This window comes from Lactuca virosa, chromosome 8, assembly GCF_052849685.1.
Source record: "Lactuca virosa cultivar CGN04683 chromosome 8, Lactuca_virosa_CGN04683_v6, whole genome shotgun sequence".
Classification (NCBI taxonomy): domain Eukaryota; kingdom Viridiplantae; phylum Streptophyta; class Magnoliopsida; order Asterales; family Asteraceae; genus Lactuca; species Lactuca virosa.
The window spans coordinates 79142118-79161200 of record NC_136433.1 but is presented as its reverse complement, the minus strand read 5'-3'; the positions used below and the strand labels follow the sequence as shown (position 1 = coordinate 79161200).

Below are 19083 nucleotides of genomic sequence, written 5' to 3'. Positions count from 1 at the left end.
CCCCTTGTCGAGTTTTCCTACAATAATAGTTATCACACGAGCATAAAGGCTGCTCCATTTGAAGTCCTCTATGGCCGTATGTGCAGATCCCCTCTATGCTGGGCTGAGGTGGGCGACACCCAGTTAGCTAAAGGACGACTTCCTGACAGCACTCTCACAGGTCCGGTAATCATTCGGGAAACGACAGAGAAGATCGTTTAGATTCGTGAACGATTGAAAGCCTCTAGAGACCGACAGAAAAGCTACGCAGACAAGAGAAGGAAACCGTTGGAATTCCAGGTGGGCGACCGTGTTCTATTGAAGGTCTCACCCTGGAATGGCTTGATACGCTTCGGAAAGCGTGGAAAGCTAAATCCAAGATACGTAGGGCCTTTCTAAATTCTTGCTAGAATTGGCCCTGTAGCTTACAAACTCCAACTACCTCGTGAACTTAGTAACGTACATTCTACTTTCCACGTCTCGAACTTGAAAAAGTGTCTGTCTGACGAGACTCTTGTAATCCCACTCGATGAGATCGAGATCAACGAGAGCCTCAACTTCGTGGAAGAACCAGTAGAGATCATGGACCGAGAGGTTAAGCAAATGAAGCAAAGTCGTATCCCGATAGTGAAGGTTCGCTGGAATGCCAAGCGAGGACCTGAATTCACTTAGGAGCGCGAGGATCAGTTGAAACTGAAATATCCTCATCCTTTTACTTAGTTATTTGTAATTACTTAATTGCTTAAACTCTAATTTCGGGACAAAATTCTCTCTAACGGGGGGATGATGTGACAACCCGAAATTTCTATCTTGTACAGTTATTCAATTCAATCAAAGTCAGACTCGTTTCTGCTATCATTTGGCATTGTTTAGGGTCTGTTTGAGTGTTCCGAGTCTTGTACATTCAAGGTTAGGGTATAGGAATGAGTTCTCAAAGTTCATAGTATCAAAATCGGGCCAAACACTCCAACATGAGGAGTGTACGGCCGTACACATGGGTGTACGGTCGTACACCCATTCATGGCCGTGAACCCTTCCCTATAAAGGTGATACTTAGCCTCCATTCAACTCTTTTCACACTCCTAAGCCAAGAACTTGGATTTCTCTCTCAACTATCTTCAACTTCCATCATCTAGATCTTCAAAAATGTAAGAACTCCTTCCATTCCTTTGTAATTATCCTACTTGATCTTGAATCACACTTTGATTTCATCCATGAAATTACTCTTTTTGGGTAGATCTTCAAGTGTTCTTCACTTTCATCAAGAACACCTACTAGTTCTTAGTGGTCGTGAACACTCATCAAGCCTCCAACATTGTGAGTAACTGCTTCCTATGCTTTTACCTACTAGAATCACTTGATATTCACCTTAAACATCATCTAATGCATGAAAACAAAGAGTGTACGGCTGTACAGCCTTCATATGGCCGTACACCCCTTGTTTGGTGCATATCTAGGCCTTCAAATCATGTTAAGGCCCAACATTAGATCATGGACACTTAGAGGATGCTAGATAGGGCCGTGAAACACCTTCTTGGCATGTTCTGCAAGGAGTGTACGGCCGTACACTCCAAGGCCGTACACCCAGGCGGCCGTACACTCCAAGTCCGTACACCCAGGTGGCCGTACACACAAGTGGTCGTACACCAGGTGGCCGTACACACGTAGGCCATACACACCTTGGCCGTACACACTCATGTGTGGCCTTAAACCTATTTTATGCAACCTTTTGTACTTGTAACACTTCAATCTAAGTGTTTCCTAAGTCCTAAGGTGTTTTACTTACATGATTAGTTGTATAAACACTAATTATATACATATATGTGTCATTATATGCTAAATAGGATCCGTGTGTGTTCAAGTCTTCACTTGACACTTAGCATCCTACAACCGATCTTTCATTCGTATCACTCACTGCAGGTGAGTTCATACCCCTTAACTTACCTTTTAAATTCTTTTATGGGGGGGGGATACAAGTAGAAACATTATAGTTATTATATCAATCACATGTGATTAATAACTATCAAACAAATGGATTTCTTATACTTCAAACTGTTTTCGAACAAATTGCTTCAAATCGTTTTACAAACTCTTTTATATGCAAAACTCTTTATCAAACTCTTTTAAACTTATATCTTGTCAAATCATGTCTATATAGATATAGTTATATAAGTAGGATTGAAAGGACTTAGGACTGATAACTCGCCTTATTTCCTGTTCCTTGTTTGGTTGTGGACTTAGGGTATCGATTGTTTGTCCGAAGGTAGTTTGAATCTTAGTTATATATATATTATGTGTATGTATATAGATATAAAAATTCTTCATTCAGTTCAATACGTTTGGGTAGCAAAGGTGTACAAACACGTTCATTCATACAAAAAACATTGCTAGTAAACTATAATAGGTATAGTTTAGGAAGTCACTACTTACTATTTCAAGAACAATGAAACATACAAGAGTCAGTTCATACATGAGTCAGTACAAACATACTATAACAAGAGACAATACTCACTATAAAGAGAAACAGATAGAACATACTATAACGAGAGACAATACTCACTATAAAGAGAAACAGATAGAACATACTATAACAAGAGACAATACTCACTATAAAGAGAAACGGATAGAACATACTATACACTAGATAGAGAGAACATACAATACACTAGAACATGCTATACACTAGATAGAGAGAACATACAATACACTAGAACATACTATACACTAGATAGAGAGAACATACAATACACTAGAACATACTATACAAATACAAGAATACTATAACATTAATGTGAGATACTACTTCATGGCGCGACAATATACTGCTGTGTCACGTTTTGTACCCAGAGTCTCCTGGAAGGAGAGCGTGAATTTGTGTATAGATCTATATGGGACTGACTATCCTACACCTTGCTGCTAGCTACAGTGGGACCTGCAGGTCTACGGGTGACAAATGTCATATCATTTCGACGTCTCGAATGTCGTGTTATACTAGTCGATCAAGTATGGTTACAATCTTATCACATTTTACCTTGATTAAACAAACAGATTTAAGGTAGTTAGTACATTGGTAGTTACATAGATAAAACTACAGTACATCTTTATTTTCTCATTTCATTCACATTGTGATCTTCTAACATAAACGGTAATGAAAACTATATTTTGGTAATGATAGTAACACTTTGGGAAAACACACACTTTTACAAAAGAACAAACATAAAGAACAGTTGGGTCTTGGTAGAAGACTACTTTAGTAGAAAATATAGGATTTTCTAGGAAGTTTACAAACATTTACATCAAAACTTACAAACATTTACAAACACTTTCTTCAAACTTATACAAACAATGACACTAAAATACTTATGAACTCACCAGCTTTAATGCTGATCTACGCTTTCAAAATAACTTGTATTCTCAGGCCACCAGTAGACAGGTACCGATGACTAGGTTTTGAGAAGATGGAGCACGTTCAAGACTCATCTCTTATTTTTATTTATATTTTTGATGTCTTATAAACTATACAGAACACACTTGTATTAAATTATATTATTAATGAAATGGATGATGTTGTTGCTTGTTTTACTATTATGCATTGTTGTGATACTGTACATGACGTCCTCCGCCCCCGAACGTTTCCGCCGTTCTGGTTTGGGGGTGTGACATTTGTGCATAGTTATTACATGAGGACCAATGCAGATGAGTTTAACAGATTACAGTATATGACAAGAATTTGATATTCTTACATTTACGGTAAGGATTTGGGATTATGAAATGAGCATCATTGGAATAATGTTCAATTGATCTATTTCATAAAGTAAGGATCATAGACAAACATAGTGTGCATACTTGGAGTATGGCATAACTATTGTTTAGAAAACATAGTGTGCATGCTTGGAGCATGGGACAACTATTGTTTTTAATTCAAGTGTTAAGTTGATAAATCGAAACATTATGCAATGAATAATGTGCAATCAGTATGGTGATAAATAAAAGGTGTTTTATTTATATTCATAAGTTCTGAGACCATATTGGATTCAATTGTTCTTGTGTGTCACTTTGCATGTTTTGACTTCCCGAATAACTAGGTTATTCAAACTCTCCAAAGTCAATCATACTTTGGAAGTAGGTATGAATGAAGACTGTCATGAATTGGGCTTGTAGATGCCTAAAGTGTTTAGACATAGCAAAAGTTGCTGCAACATTCATGAGTGCTCTTGGAATTGTTGGATTAATGTCTAAGTCCATAACTATAATTGGTAAGACTTGACCCGACCCGGCATTGTCCATTTGGGTTGCATGGCATCATGCATTTGGATAGACTATAATGAGAGAAATAACAGTTAAGGTTTGTTAATATAGTATAAGTTATAATATATTAATAAGATTATTTAATTAGTATTGATCAAGAATTAATCTAGAATTAATTAAGTGATCAAAAGAAGACTAATTAAATATATGGGTTGATTGTGTAAATCACCCATACTTGTATAGTAGGATAATGCTCCATGGATTGTCAAGTTGGGCTAAAACCCATAAGATGCTCCATGGATGCTCCATGGTATGTTTGAACCCATGGATCCAAGGAAATGGAAAGCCATGACAATTAGGGTTTACCCTAATTGTCACTAACTATATAAGCATCTTATTGTTGACAAAATCGGCCACTAGAATGATAATAAGGGCTAGCCGATTTTCATGAAGTGTGGATGTTCTCTCAAGTTATTCCAAGTGTATTTGGTGTTGTGTGAACCATTTGAGGTGTCACACTTGGGGCACTAGGCACTTAAGCTTCATGAAGTCATTCTACATTAAAGAGGTATGTATTCTAACTTGTTATATTTCATATGAATCAAAGTTTTGGTATGCTAGTTAGTATAATACCTTGGATATTCATATTTGCATGTATAATAGAGAAAACATAGATCCGAGGTATTTAGAGTTTTATGTACACTTAGGAGTGTTAGAATGCTCAACACCCAACAGTGGTATCAGAGCCTAGGCTTGTTTTCTTGTTATACTTGCAAAAATGGCTGAAAAATCGAATTTTGTTGCTATCTGAACAGCAGACTCGCCGAGTCCATGAAGGGACTCGACGAGTCCATGCCTTAAAAGTGTTCAAAACGATCCAACTCGCCGAGTTGGTTCATGCATGTTAACACGTTGTCGCGCACGTATTAAACAAATAAATTTATCACTCCTGGTTGCACTAAATATAGCACAGGGAAGCAGGGTCGAATCCTCAGGGACACAGCCTAAAAGTCAATGCCTTTTTGCATCAGGCACATCTAGTCAAGAAATAGAATATAAAAGGCGGGGGGGGGGGGTGGGGGTTTGATTAAAACTAATAACTAGAAATGCAGTGATAATAAAGTAAACGAAAATCAATAAAAAAAAATGATTTCAGCTCTGCTGTGACTTTCCTAATCATGCAACTGATCCGGATCTGATTATTTGAGATGCGTTCTATCTAAGCTGGTACTGAGAAAAACTAACAAGCTCTAGTAATTTCTCTTTTACCTTATTTAGTTAACCAAAACAAGCTCCTCAATTAACCCTAACTCTTTACTGTCTAATCAAACAAGCTCTTAATTAAGATCAGAAAAGTTGCATTAAGTTCTTTGTAAAATTCCCAACAATACCCAATACTTCTCACAAGCTCGGAAGCGTAAAGGTATGATTTTTACAGTTTATAATAAAGTCAAATCCCAAACACGGAACCGATTTATTACTTGTTACTTATTACCAATTAATTAGAACAATTACGGATTCTATTAACTGATTAACCAGAATGATAAAACCCTAGCTAGGTGATCAGACTAACAAGAATCAAAATCAAACATTCATTAAGAACAAAACTGAAGAATCCAGATAGAAACACAAATCAAAAACTAGATCTAATGATCAATCACATGAAAAGTACTTATCTTTGCAGAACTGAAAACTAGGGTTTAGCCAGACATGGCTAAAATCTGATCTAAAACAATAAAAAGAAACATTAAACTACTAAATATTACTAAACTAAACGTAGGAGATGATCCACAGTCTTCAGATCTTCAGAAATCGTTGAAATCGGAGAAGAAACGCCTCCAAAATCATATTTTCGTCGTCTGGTACCTCTGGAATCGCCAACTTAGGTTAGAGGAATGCTATCAGGATCTATTTATACGTCCAGCAGCAAAAACGGCGCACCTACGATCGCATGTACACAACCTGCGATCGCAGGTTTTGAAATAAACGCGTCTGGTGCCTTTTTAATGAAGTAGGATGCTATTTTGACACTTTTTGGCCAACCTGCGATCGCATGTACACAACCTGCAATCACAGGTATTGAGTTTTCACTCCGGGATGAATTTTGGGCACAAAAGAACCTCGAAGGCAACCTGCGACCAAACCTGCGATCGCAAAAAGGGTCACCTGCGATCGCAAGGAGACAACCTGTGATCGCAGGTTGTGCCTATGACGTCCGAAATTTCGTCTACTTTTCAGATCATTTTGAATCGCGTCAATCGGAGTTACGGTTCTCAAGATATGGTCAAAATACTGACAAGGGGTTAAAGCTGCCACCAACATCCTTTAACTTTCGATTGCATATTCTATCTTCGTGTGATCAATTCAATCGAATGTTTCTTGACCAAAGCATCTTCCAAACATTCCTCATAATCCTTCATAAGTCCCAAGCTCCATTTTAAGCTCCAAACGCGCATCCAACTGCTCCCAAAGCACAGCTCCACTCGAACTATCTGAAATTGACATAAAAACATGAGCAGTACGGGAATTCTAACGAAAGACATGAGCTGAACATTGTTTAAACAAATGACATACAAATATACAAAATATGATCCTAAATGCTAATGAAAACTACCCTATAAGATGCATAAAACGACATCTAACAAATCTCCCCAAACTTAAACCTTACTTGCCCTCAAGTAAGAAAAAGATAAAGCATTATAAACAAATGGATAGATGTAGACAATCTAAAAAGAAACTTAAAATAAAAACTAAAAGAAGATTAAGGAAACTAAAATTTAAACTTTATCAAAACACTTCACTCTTTTTTTTTGTTCACATGATCAGATTTCACGAGGAAGCTCCAATGAAATCACTACCTAGATAACAGTCTCAATACTTTATATTAACGATTCGTATTTCATATTAAATAAGTCAAACCAAGCTTGAGAAAATAATTTTTACGTCGAATTAAATTTGTGAAAACAGTGTATTTTTAAAAATAATTTCACGAAAATTCGTTTATAAAAACTTAGCTTGTCCAACCCCTCCTTTTTTTCCGAACTCGTCCAGTAAACGCGGTAAGCTCCATTATGGACAGAAAATCCAAGCTTACCCCTATGATTCCACTATCGAGGGATCAATCTCATTATACCACACATCTTCTTTGTCTTGATCAACTCTTTAGATTTAACTTGCTTGCTTCTTGATTTTGACTTGAACTTGACTTGGATTTGACTTTGAATTGCAGATTTCTTCAAGTTTCTTAATATACCATTTCTAACATATATATAGATCGGGCGCGAATTTACTTTGAGACCCACCATATCTTAAGTACTTCAAAAATGATAACTATTTTGTGGGTATAACAAAAGTTCCCTCCCAACCTCAAAAGGCGCAAAAACTATAGGGTTCAGTACTTCAAGGAATGATAAAGGTTATCCAATCTAGGTTTTTTTTAAGGCATTCAAGGAAATTATTTTCAAAACACTGTTCGTTTTTTCATCCCACACTTCCATTGTAAAAATTATCCGACTCTTATGTTGGTTCATATTGAAAACATTTAAAGCACTTGAAAAGATAATTCTTAAAATTGATTGTAATGAGACCATTATTTTCGGTAACTATCACACTTCATCTTAACAGAGCTATCGAATGTAAAAAGAATCCTCATCTCATGTAAAATATAAAATTTTTATTTTTTAATGATTTTTTTAAAATTTTTATATGCAGAAAATAAAAATAAAAATAACTAGAAATAAAATATTTTTGGGTTTTCTTTGTTTTTTTAATGCAGAAAAATAAAAAGGAAAATATAATATTTTTTGGATTTTCGAATTTTTATGTGCAAATGCAATGCAGAAAATAAAATGCAAAAAGAAAAACTAAATTTAACTAAAAAAAACTGAAAAATTAAAATTTTAAACAAAAATGCAAAATTTTACACTAACCCCCTCCCCAAGCTTAAAATGATGCATTGTCATCAATGCTTAGAGAGGAATGAACAGCTCAATAAAGAATATAAAAGCAAAAATATGCAGCTAGGAATGAATGTACCTAATAGATTGCAGAAATTCTGATTTTAACGATGAATGTTGACGAAAAATTTGAATTTTAGCAACTCTGTCGATCCTCTGATTTCCCCAAGCTTGCTTGGGACTGTGACCATCTCTTTATTGATAGCATAAAAACTAAAAAAAAATACTCATCGGGTTGCCTCCCAGAAAGCCGCCCTTTTTTAAAGTCGTTGGCTCGACTTTGCCCAACCAAATTAACTAACTGGTGTGGTTGGGACTTCTCTGAAGCTCAACTCTTTTCCTTGTGACTCCAGATCCCTTCAAATATAGCAATATGGGTGGATCTGGAACTTGTTCAGCAAACGGGAAAGACTCCAAATAGTTATCAGATAAGTCTTTTAGTTGATTAGACTTCTTTCTCTTTCTAATCTTCTTTTTCTTCCCAAAAATCTTCTCTTCAGATTCTTTAAACTTTCTTCTTTTCATATTCGTATCTAAAATCACATCTCCCACCTTTTCTTTGTCCAATAACATTTTCGTTTTTAGATTTTCATCTGATTCTCCCTCAGAATCCAACTCCTCTTCTTTTTCCAAAAGTTTTTTTCTTTTCAAAATTTTATCTGAATTTTTCTTAACAGATTCCAGCTCAACCTCTTCCACCTCCCCAAGCTTATCTTCTGCCAGCTCCTTGGATATATTATCAGATGAATTCCTGTTTAAAAAATTTTCTTGCACAGAGACATTAGAAAACTCACAGCAGCCCTCAGAAAAAGGACTGCTGGTACCCGTATAATTGACAGAAATATTTTCAGAAGGAAAATCATCTTTATTAATTTGAAATTTAACCACTTCCTCATCAAACTCCATTGAAATTGTGCCATTAAAAACATCAATTTTTGTTTTTGCAGTTTTCATAAAAGGCCTTCCCAAAATAATAGAGTTCACATCTGAAGTGTCCAAGTTTCCCATGTCCAATATATAAAAATCAGCGGGAAAAATCAAATTATCCACTTGGACAAGAACATCCTCTAGTACACCTTTTGGGTGTACTGTCGAGTGGTCGGCCAATTGGATAATTATCCCGGTCTTTTGTAAATTTCCTATTTTTAATTTTTCAAAAACAGAATAGGGAAGGACATTAACCGAAGCTCCTAGATCAAGCATGGCTTTTGGAAAACTAAGGTTCCCCAATTTACAAGGAACTGAGAAAATCCCCGGATCCCTACACTTTGGAGGCAAACCTTTTTGCAAAATAGAAGAGATATTTTCACCAGCTTTTACAATCTCATTAAATTTCATTTTTTTCTTTGAAATACATAAATTTTTCAGAAATTTAGCATAGCGAGGGATATGTTGGATAATATCTAAAAGTGGGATATTTACCTCAACCTTGCGAAGAATTTCCATAATATCTTCATCATCTCTTTCGTGCTTCATGCTCCTCAGTCGCGATGGGAAGGGCGGTAGTGGCTTATATTCTTTCAGAATTGGCTTGGGTAGTGCTGAAGTTTCTTTTTCTTTATCTTTTTCAGCGAATTCTTCAACTAACACTTCTTCATACTCTTCTGTTTCAGCTCCTTTTTCTGTTTCTTCGATATCTCCTTCTTCTACCAGAACTTCTTCAAATTCTTCTTCAGATTCGTTTTCTGGTTCAGATGCACTTAGGCCTTCGTATGTTTTCCCACTTCTCAAGGAAATAACACTAACATTATGCTTCAGATTGTTTTCGGTGTGGCCCGGTAACTTTCCTTGAGATTCCAGACGACCCACAGAAGTGGCAAGTTGAGACACCTGCTGCTCCAGATTCTTGATACTAGCTCTGGTTTCTGTCTGGAATGCTTGGGTGCTCGTGGCAAGACTCTTCACTATATCTTCTAAGGCCATGCTGGAACTATTGGGTTGCTGTTGTGTGTTCTGATTCTGGTAATTCGAATTCTGGAAGTTGGGCTGAAAATGAGAATTCTGCTGATTCTGGAAATTTTGCTGAAAACCCGGCTGCTGAAAATTTCGTTGTTGCTGAAATCCAGGTGGAGGCTGAAATTGTTGTTTCTGCTGATAATTATTCTGAAAATTCTGTGGGTAGCCCCCGACAGCTTTGACTGCAACTGTATCCTCTTGCAATATTGGGCACAAATCTGTAGGGTGATCAGTCTTCAAGCAAATCCCACATTGTTTCTTTGCAGCTGCTTTTTCTTTAGTCAAGAGCAGAACAGCTTTTGTCAATTTAGATATCTGAGCTTCCAGATGAACATTGCTGACTTCCTTGACACCCCTTGGTTGATCTGGATACCACTCGTCTTTATTTCCAGAGTGTTTAGACTCGATTGCCAGCTTTTCGATCAACTCTCTAATTTCAGTTAGTGTCATATCACCCAAAGAACCACCACTGGAAGCATTTATAAGGCGTCTTTCCATGGGTGTCAGACCTTCACAGAAACAGTTATAGAGTTGGTAATCACTAATTCCATGTTGGGGGCAACAGACCAACAACATCTTGAATCTCTCCCAGTAGGTATGTAAAGCTTCTCTTTTTCCTTGTTTGATAACAAGGATCTCTCTTCTGAGACTGGAGACTCGCGTTTCTGGAAAATATTTCTCTAAGAACAGCTTCGCGAGCTCTGTCCAAGTGGTTATGGAACCAGATGGGAGTTCATATAACCATTCCCTTGCAGAATCTTGAAGCGAAAAGGGGAATGCCCTTAACTTTATCTGGTCTTCTGTGACAGCATGAGGCTTCATTCCTGAACAAACCACATGAAATTCCTTGAGGAATTTATGTGGGTCTTCGTTTTCTAATCCGCGGAATGTGGGAAGAAGATGAATCAGCCCAGATTTGAGTTCGAAGTTCTAGGCTTCTGGAAATGTAATGCAAAGGGGTTGTTGGTTGACCTCTTGAGTGGCCCACTCTCTAAGGGTCTTTTCTGCTTCGTCTCCACTCATAGTTAAGTCTTCAGATTCGGATTCTGAAGAATCTGTGGTTTCAGTTTGAACGAAAGAGGGTGGGGAGTAAGTTTTATATGGGCTGTTTTGAGGAGAAGATGGGGGTACTTTTGGAAAAAACGGATCTGATTCGTTCCACAAGGGTGTGCCTAGTGGTGTGGAGGTTTCTGGGGGTATGGAGGATGATGAACTAAAAAGACCAGCTGATTGTTTCTTTCTTGCTGCCTTTTTTTTTTCAGTCTCCTTGCAGTTCGCTCTATTTCTGGATCAATAACTAAAGGTGTACCTGAACGAAAAATCCTTGGCATAAAACTATTAGGAAGCACCGTGTCCCCGGAAACGGCGCCAATTTGTTAACACGCTGTCGCGCACGTATTAAACAAATAAATTTATCACTGCTGGTTGCACTAAAAATATAGCACAGGGAAGCAGGGTCGAATCCTCAGGGACACAGCCTAAAAGTCAATGCCTTTTTGCATCAGACACATCTAGTCAAGAAATAGAATATAAAAGGGGGGGGGGGGTTTGATTAAAACTAATAAGTAGAAATGCAGTGATAATAAAGTAAACGAAAATCAATAAAAAAAATGATTTCAGCTCTGCTGTGACTTTCCTAATCATGCAACTGATCCAGATCTGATTATTTGAGATGCGTTCTATCTAAGCTGGTACTGAGAAAAACTAACAAGCTCTAGTAATTTCTCTTTTACCTTATTTAGTTAACCAAAACAAGCTCTTCAATTAACCCTAACTCTTTACTGTCTAATCAAACAAGCTCTTAATTAAGATCAGAAAAGTTGCATGAAGTTCTTTGTAAAATTCCCAACAATACCCAATACTTCTCACAAGCTCGGAAGCGTAAAGGTATGATTTTTACAGTTTATAATAAAGTCAAATCCCAAACACGGAACCGATTTATTACTTGTTACTTATTACCAATTAATTAGAACAATTACGGATTCTATTAACTGATTAACCGGAATGATAAAACCCTAGCTAGGTGATCAGACTAACAAGAATCAAAATCAAACATTCATTAAGAACAAAACTGAAGAATCTAGATAGAAACACAAATCAAAAACTAGATCTAATGATCAATCACATGAAAAGTACTTATCTTTGCAGAACTGAAAACTAGGGTTTAGCCAGACATGGCTAAAATCTGATCTAAAACAATAAAAAGAAACATTAAACTACTAAATCTTACTAAACTAAACGTAGGAGATGATCCACAGTCTTCAGATCTTCAGAAATCGTTGAAATCGGAGAAGAAACGCCTCCAAAATCGTATTTTCGTCGTTTGGTACCTCTGGAATCGCCAACTTAGGTTACAGGAATGCTATTAGGATCTATTTATACGTCCAACAGCAAAAACGGCGCACCTGCGATCGCATGTACACAACCTACGATTGCAGGTTTTGAAATAAACGCGTCTGGTGCCTTTTTAATGAAGTAGGATGCTATTTTGACACTTTTTGGCCAACCTGCGATCGCATGTACACAACCTGCGATCGCATGTACACAACCTGCGATCGCAGATATTGAGTTTTCACTCCCGGATGAATTTTGGGCACAAAAGAACCTCGAAGGCAACCTGCGACCAAACCTGCGATCTCAAAAAGGGTCACCTGCGATCGCAAGGAGACAACCTGTGATCGCAGGTTGTACTTATGACGTCCGAAATTTCATCTACTTTTCAGATCATTTTGAATCGCGTCAATCGGAGTTACGGTTCTCAAGATATGGTCAAAATACTGACAGGGGGTCAAAGCTGCCACTAACATCCTTTAACTTTCGATTGCATATTCTATCTTCGTGTGATCAATTCAATCGAATGTTTCTTGACCAAAGCATCTTCCAAACATTCCTCATAATCCTTCATAAGTCCCAAGCTCCATTTTAAGCTCCAAACGCGCATCCAACTGCTCCCAAAGCACTGCTCCAGTCGAACTATCTGAAATTGACATAAAAACATGAGCAGTACGGGAATTCTAACGAAAGACATGAGCTGAACATTGTTTAAACAAATGACATGCAAATGTACAAAATATGATCCTAAATGCTAATGAAAACTACCCTATAAGATGCATAAAACGGCATCTAACAATGCACTCGACGAGTTGGACCCCCTGACAGCATATCTTCGAGTTTTTTGGATGGAAATGGACTAGGAACATTACCATAAGTTGTTTTTGAACTTATAAACTTGTTTTTGATGTGGTAATGTTCATGCTAATCCAATTTCAAAGATAATTGTCAATAGATTCATGTTTTGTATTAGTTTAAGTGTTATGCTAATTACATGAAAATGTTTGATTCCAATTATCTTGTTCATATGAGTTGCTTAGATTAATAGAAAAGGTTTATTGATTATATTTCTTTGATCCATTTTAATCTAAGAGTGGATTCTAAAATGTGTTTGTGTAACTTGTCCTCAAGTTACATGAAAAGTCACATTAAAGTTTCTTAAAACTCATAAAAGTTAGCAATGGTTACAAAATGAAGAGTCTTGTCCTCATTAAATGGTTTTATGACTCCATAACTTGTCCTCAAGTTATGGAGGTTCAAGAGTCACTTCATTAAATAATAAAAATGTGTAACCTTAATTAGTTCCATAAGTTACAAATGAAGAAGAGTTACATTCTTTAATAGTTTAAAGTCTTCCATAACTTGTCCTCAAGTTATGGAACTTGAAGAGTTTTAATTAAAACTACTTTAAACACATAAGTTATGGAATTAAATGGTTTTGAATATTTTTCAAAACTTGCCCTCAAATTTTGGAATTTGTAAAGTTTCTCTCATGAATACTTTAATTCCAAGTTAAGCCCTTAGAATTTTAAAAGTTAAAATTCAACCCTTATACTTTATAATATTATAAGTTAATAATATATATATGTATAAGAGCAAGTCAGTCTTACGATTAGTAGGCCTCATTCACGAAGCCGGTCTATAAGGGGGGTATAAGGTTGTTGCCTATAAAATGGCAGCTTAATGGGTGTCCACTCTCACCCACCGCTTCCTTGACTGATGGAGGGTCGTTAGCCGAACAGGTAGGACAAGGACTATAATTCTCCCTTCATTAAAAGTATTAATGATAAATACTAAGTAACTAAACACTTATAAATTCCCAATCTTAGTTACTTAGGAAAATGTGAATAAGGTGCTAATCCATGAAATTACACTTTGCACTTTGCTTAAGTCGGTTAGTGGAGTGAGTGTGGTTAACCGGCACACTAGCTTGATTTAACAAGGTAGGCAAAGGGTAACTTAATATTTATCATAGTATCGCTGGAGCTCGTGTGGTTAACCGGCACATCGATTGAGGGGTAAGTATTAAGGGTACCAAGTAATTTGCATGGTTACTTCACACCTTGTTTTGTGATCCTCGGCATCCCAGTCACAAAACCTGAAGGGCACACTCGAGATTGAAACATGCCATTGAAAAGTTCAATGAATCTCAAAAGATCTAGGAGTTTCAAATCCAAGTAAAACCTAATTAAATTATTTCGTTTTCATGGTGGAAATTGGTGAATCGTCATTCGCCTACCTTCAAATATTTTATAGCTTGGATTACGGCATCCCTCTTCTAAGTTATAAAAGTATTGTGTTGGGTCCTAGCCTTAATATTTCATATTGGGTGTTATATTAAGGATTTTAAATCAACTATCTTGAATATCTCCCAAAAGATGTCTAGTTCAGACATATATGATCTTCCCAAATCTCTTGGAACTGCACTTCCTCCACCTCCTCCAATTATTCTTCCTAACCCACAAGTTCAAGGTCACTCAAGCCCTAATGGCAAGAAAGGTCTATGTGTGATCACATCTTGGAGATGAAGTCACATATTGACAAGCCGGGAGAGTTGGGTGTCAAAGTCTTGAGAAAGTTGGATGTTCAATCACTTTCTAAGTCACATAGTGAGTTCCTTTGGGACTCCTATGAAACAGACTATGAGATGACCCTTAAAGATCTTATCTATTTGCTTGGTGCTGCTAAATCAGCAATGATTTGGAATGATAGTAAAGCAAATTAGATTAGAAGATCAACTTCCCAAAACTTTATGGACAGTGACAATGGTGACACTGGAAATCCAGAAAAAACATTCTCTTCCCAATGAAAAAGGATTGGCCATAGTCAACCCGGTTGACCAAATGGTAAAGAGAAAGGCTAAGTCTGAGATAGTCCCATTACCAAAGGGTCCATATGTTTATTTTGCCAAAGGAAGGGGCGTTGATTACAAAGCTGCCAAATTTACCTAAGGATGTTAAAGTCAATAAGTTTGACTCTACATCAGGTAGAGCCCATTATCTAACTCTGTTAAGTTTCTATTATGAGATTCTCATTAGATGATGTGACTGGGTCACATGTTGATGTTTTAAGAATCAAAGAAAAGTGAAGAAACTTAAAGGAAGTACATGCTGATTCTGATCACGAAGATGGATTTCGATCGCATGGTTTGGTGATCATAATTTTTGAAGCTATTACTTAGGAGTTATGATATATTGCTTGGGAATAGATAACAACAAGTTTTTCATATGCATTTGCACTGTAAGGATAAGTTTTTTCCACAAAGTTTTGAAATAAAATAAAAGGTTTTAATTTTATATTTATTTTAAATATCCTTACAAGTGGCATTTGTGAAAAATGGTTGTTTATATGATTCCATTGATAGCAATATTTGAAAAACAAAAAAAGAAAAAAAATGGACTTGATTCTTTCGTTTGTGTTAGTGTCATAATTTACCAAATAAGGAAAGATTCTCATTCCCAAGGCTTCAGTCGGATAGAAACTTGGAATCATGCAAGTTGAATAGTATGATGAATGAGAACTTTCAAGCATTGGAAAATTAAGACTAATTACTTGTTCACATGGATGTGTGAGTCAAGTAAAGGACTAAAGGGATCGAGTACACATTCTTGTGCACTGGTCAAGTCCACCACAAAGATCGATAAGAATATTCGTCATGATTTACTAAAGCTAAGTAAATATGGTTATACTTATAAGTTTAAGTATAATTCTGAAGCATTGGAAAAGTCTCGATGTATGGCAGAATGAATGAGAAGAATCAAATTAGGCAGAAAGATAAAAGTTTCTCAAATCTGAAAAGATGGGAGAGTACTTTAGTATCTTGTTTGTGATCATCTTAATGATTTAGAAATCATATCACAATTAGTCCTCTAAAGGTCATCTTAGTGCATTCCTATGACTAAGAAGAGGAGTCATGAATTGTTGAAATGGTTAAATCAAGAAGATGAGTCATACCTCGTTCCAAAACAATTCTTAGAGTCATACTCCAAGATTGTAACTTGAGTGACATATCTTAAAGAAAGGTTTAAAACACTTGTCAAATGTAAGAGTAAAAGTGTCCTACTCTTGTACATTTGAAATTGGTAAGTTGTGATGTTTGGGTTAAACAAAGACCAACTTAGGCCAAGTGTGTGAAGTGTTTGTCTTGATAAAGAAGCTGCACTATCTCTTGAATATTTGGCAAGATAGTCTTATATGTCAAGAGGACAGTGGGAGTCTTAGAGATTCTGAAAGCTTCAAGGTCTAATCAAGAATAAAAACCTGTAGTTTAACACTAGAACACGACGTGAGGTTTATAACCTATCGTGTTGACATATTTCTATTTCTGTGCCCATTCCAGTTAAAGTTGGCTTTGCATATGAATTCTTAGAGTTCTCAGTTGGTTGCATAACAACTTGGAAGCAATGGCAGGCCCTTGAGCTGCTAGGTGGTAAGAAATTAAGATTGAGTTCAGTCCATATGTGTTTGGATTTGTCATTATCCTTGTCTTGTGACTATGGTTTTGACGATTCACATGGATAAGAACACATACACCATAAAATCTAAGGGTCATAAGGTTTCTCTCCGATTCATGAAAATGATGGTGAGGAAACACTTCCACCAAGTAGATTTGAAGCAGATGGCAAAAGGTCTAAACAATTGAGACTATGATTACGACATCCCTTTTCATAGTTCTAAAATTGTTTAGACGCACATGTATGCTATCTAAGGAAAGGTGTATGTTTTTGATAAAGTCTTATCAAGGCAATCTCATCACAGAAGTCTGAACTTTGGTAAGAAAGTCAATAAAGTATTGATTTCTAGAAGTTCAGCTGATTTCTGAGTACATGTCAAAGCTAGTGGGAGCATAAGTGCTATGCTAATGATCATCATGTTAGTGGGAGCATGATAATTATGATAAGTATTGCAAGTTAGCAATGTTAATTATAGAAAACAAAAGTTTCAATTCGTGAAGTTGCAGGGGTTAAAAAAGTTGTTTTACTATAATTAAGGGAGAGGATATACTTCATTTCAGTTCTAAAGGCTTAGATTGAGAACTTAATCATCTTTAGTCAAGAATATATATATGAATTTAATGTTGGATTGGTTCAACTTAAGGAAATTCTATATATAGCGTTCTCAAAATTCGATTATGATTACGACATCCCTCTTCATAGTTAAACTTTGAAAACATGGCAAATAAAAATATTGTAGCAAAAGACTGGTCTAGAATCATGTCTTTATGTGAGACATCATGAATTGTGTCCCGTTTGCTTTGGGTACAGGATCGATTGCATGTGCTATAATATTTGTCCTTTCTAAATTTTCCAAATGCATGGGGCATTAAGAAGGGAAAAGGTCTAGAATTGGATATGACTAAAATGATTAAGCAATTGTCGAGGACAATCTGAGGTTTACCAAAGATTGGTTGCTCAGGGACAGTTGGAAGTATAGTGTTAATTTTTGGAAGGACCATATTGACATATTCTGAAAAGAGGCAACTCTTGTTCAGGAATGATAGTCAAAATGGGAATATGGAGTTGTCTCCATAGATGGAAGCAATCTGTGTAAGATTAGGAAAAAAAACTTAATGCAAGAAGCATGTTCAAAGCCTTGTACCTTGAATTTGAGACTTTGTTTCCATGGAGTAGATCTTCATTTGAATACCATGTAATGATTGTTGACAAGTCTTTGTGACTTTGTACACATTCATTGCAAGAGGGTAGTGCATTCAAGTTTAAAATCTAACAGATTTCGATAAATGATAGGAATTTGAAATTCTCACATTTTTCGATAAGGATTTGGGAGTGTGAAATTAGAATCATTGAAATTATGTTCAATTGGTTTATTTCACAAAGTAATGATCATAGACAAACATAGAGTGCATACTTGGTGTATGGCAAAGCTATTGTTTTGAAAAACATAGTGTACTTGCTTGCAGCATGGGACAACTAGTGTTTTTTAATTCAAGTATAAAGTTGATAAAATCGAAACAATGAATAATGAGTAATCAGTATGGTGATAAATAAAAGTGTCTTATTTATATTCATAGGTTTTGATACCATATTAGATTCAATTATTCTTGTGTTTCATTTTGCATGTTTTGACTTCCAGAATAAACTAGGTTATTCTTCTTGAATGACTAAGTTATTCAAACCATCCACAGTCGGTCATATGTTGGAAGTAGATATGAATCAAGACTGTCATGGGTTGGCTTGTAGAGGTCTAAGATGTTGGACAAAGCGGTGCTACAACACTCATGAGTGCTCATAAGTTTTGAGTATTGGATTCAACCCACGCTCATTTGCATCACTTCATGGATTTTATCACGAGTGATCATGAGACGATAATATCTTATATTCTTAAAACCTAGAGATATGAGTTGTTACTATGAGTTGGTTATACATTGATTGCACGAAACCGCATTGGTAACTCGATGTTATAAAACGTGCCTTTGTGTATGATTCAACAAGTAGTAGAACAAGCCATATGAGTCGAAGTTTATCCATTCCTTTTACCTTCGGGATAAAAGCGATATCTGTGGGCCCCTCGATGATTTAGTGATGACACATGTGAGTGCTTGGCCAAGCCAGGACTGATTTGATTTGTTCAATCAGTCAGTCATCATGAATCG

The 19083-nt window shown here is 36.3% G+C and overlaps 1 protein-coding gene and 1 non-coding gene across 2 annotated transcripts; one reads left to right on the top strand and one right to left on the bottom strand.

Moving 5' to 3' along the window:
• Positions 1-8480: 8480 nt before the first annotated feature.
• LOC145130529 (uncharacterized) lies at positions 8481-10961 on the bottom strand. The gene is made up of 3 exons (XM_079065311.1): positions 10012-10961; positions 9168-9906; positions 8481-9083 (listed from the first exon to the last, which is right to left on the bottom strand). Exons 1-3 carry the CDS (start codon positions 10959-10961, stop codon positions 8481-8483), a joined length of 2292 nt encoding a protein of 763 aa, XP_078921437.1.
• LOC145135097 (small nucleolar RNA R71) lies at positions 10684-10790 on the top strand. The gene has a single exon (XR_013719576.1). It is a non-coding gene; the product is annotated as a small nucleolar RNA R71 (small nucleolar RNA).
• Positions 10962-19083: the final 8122 nt, after the last annotated feature.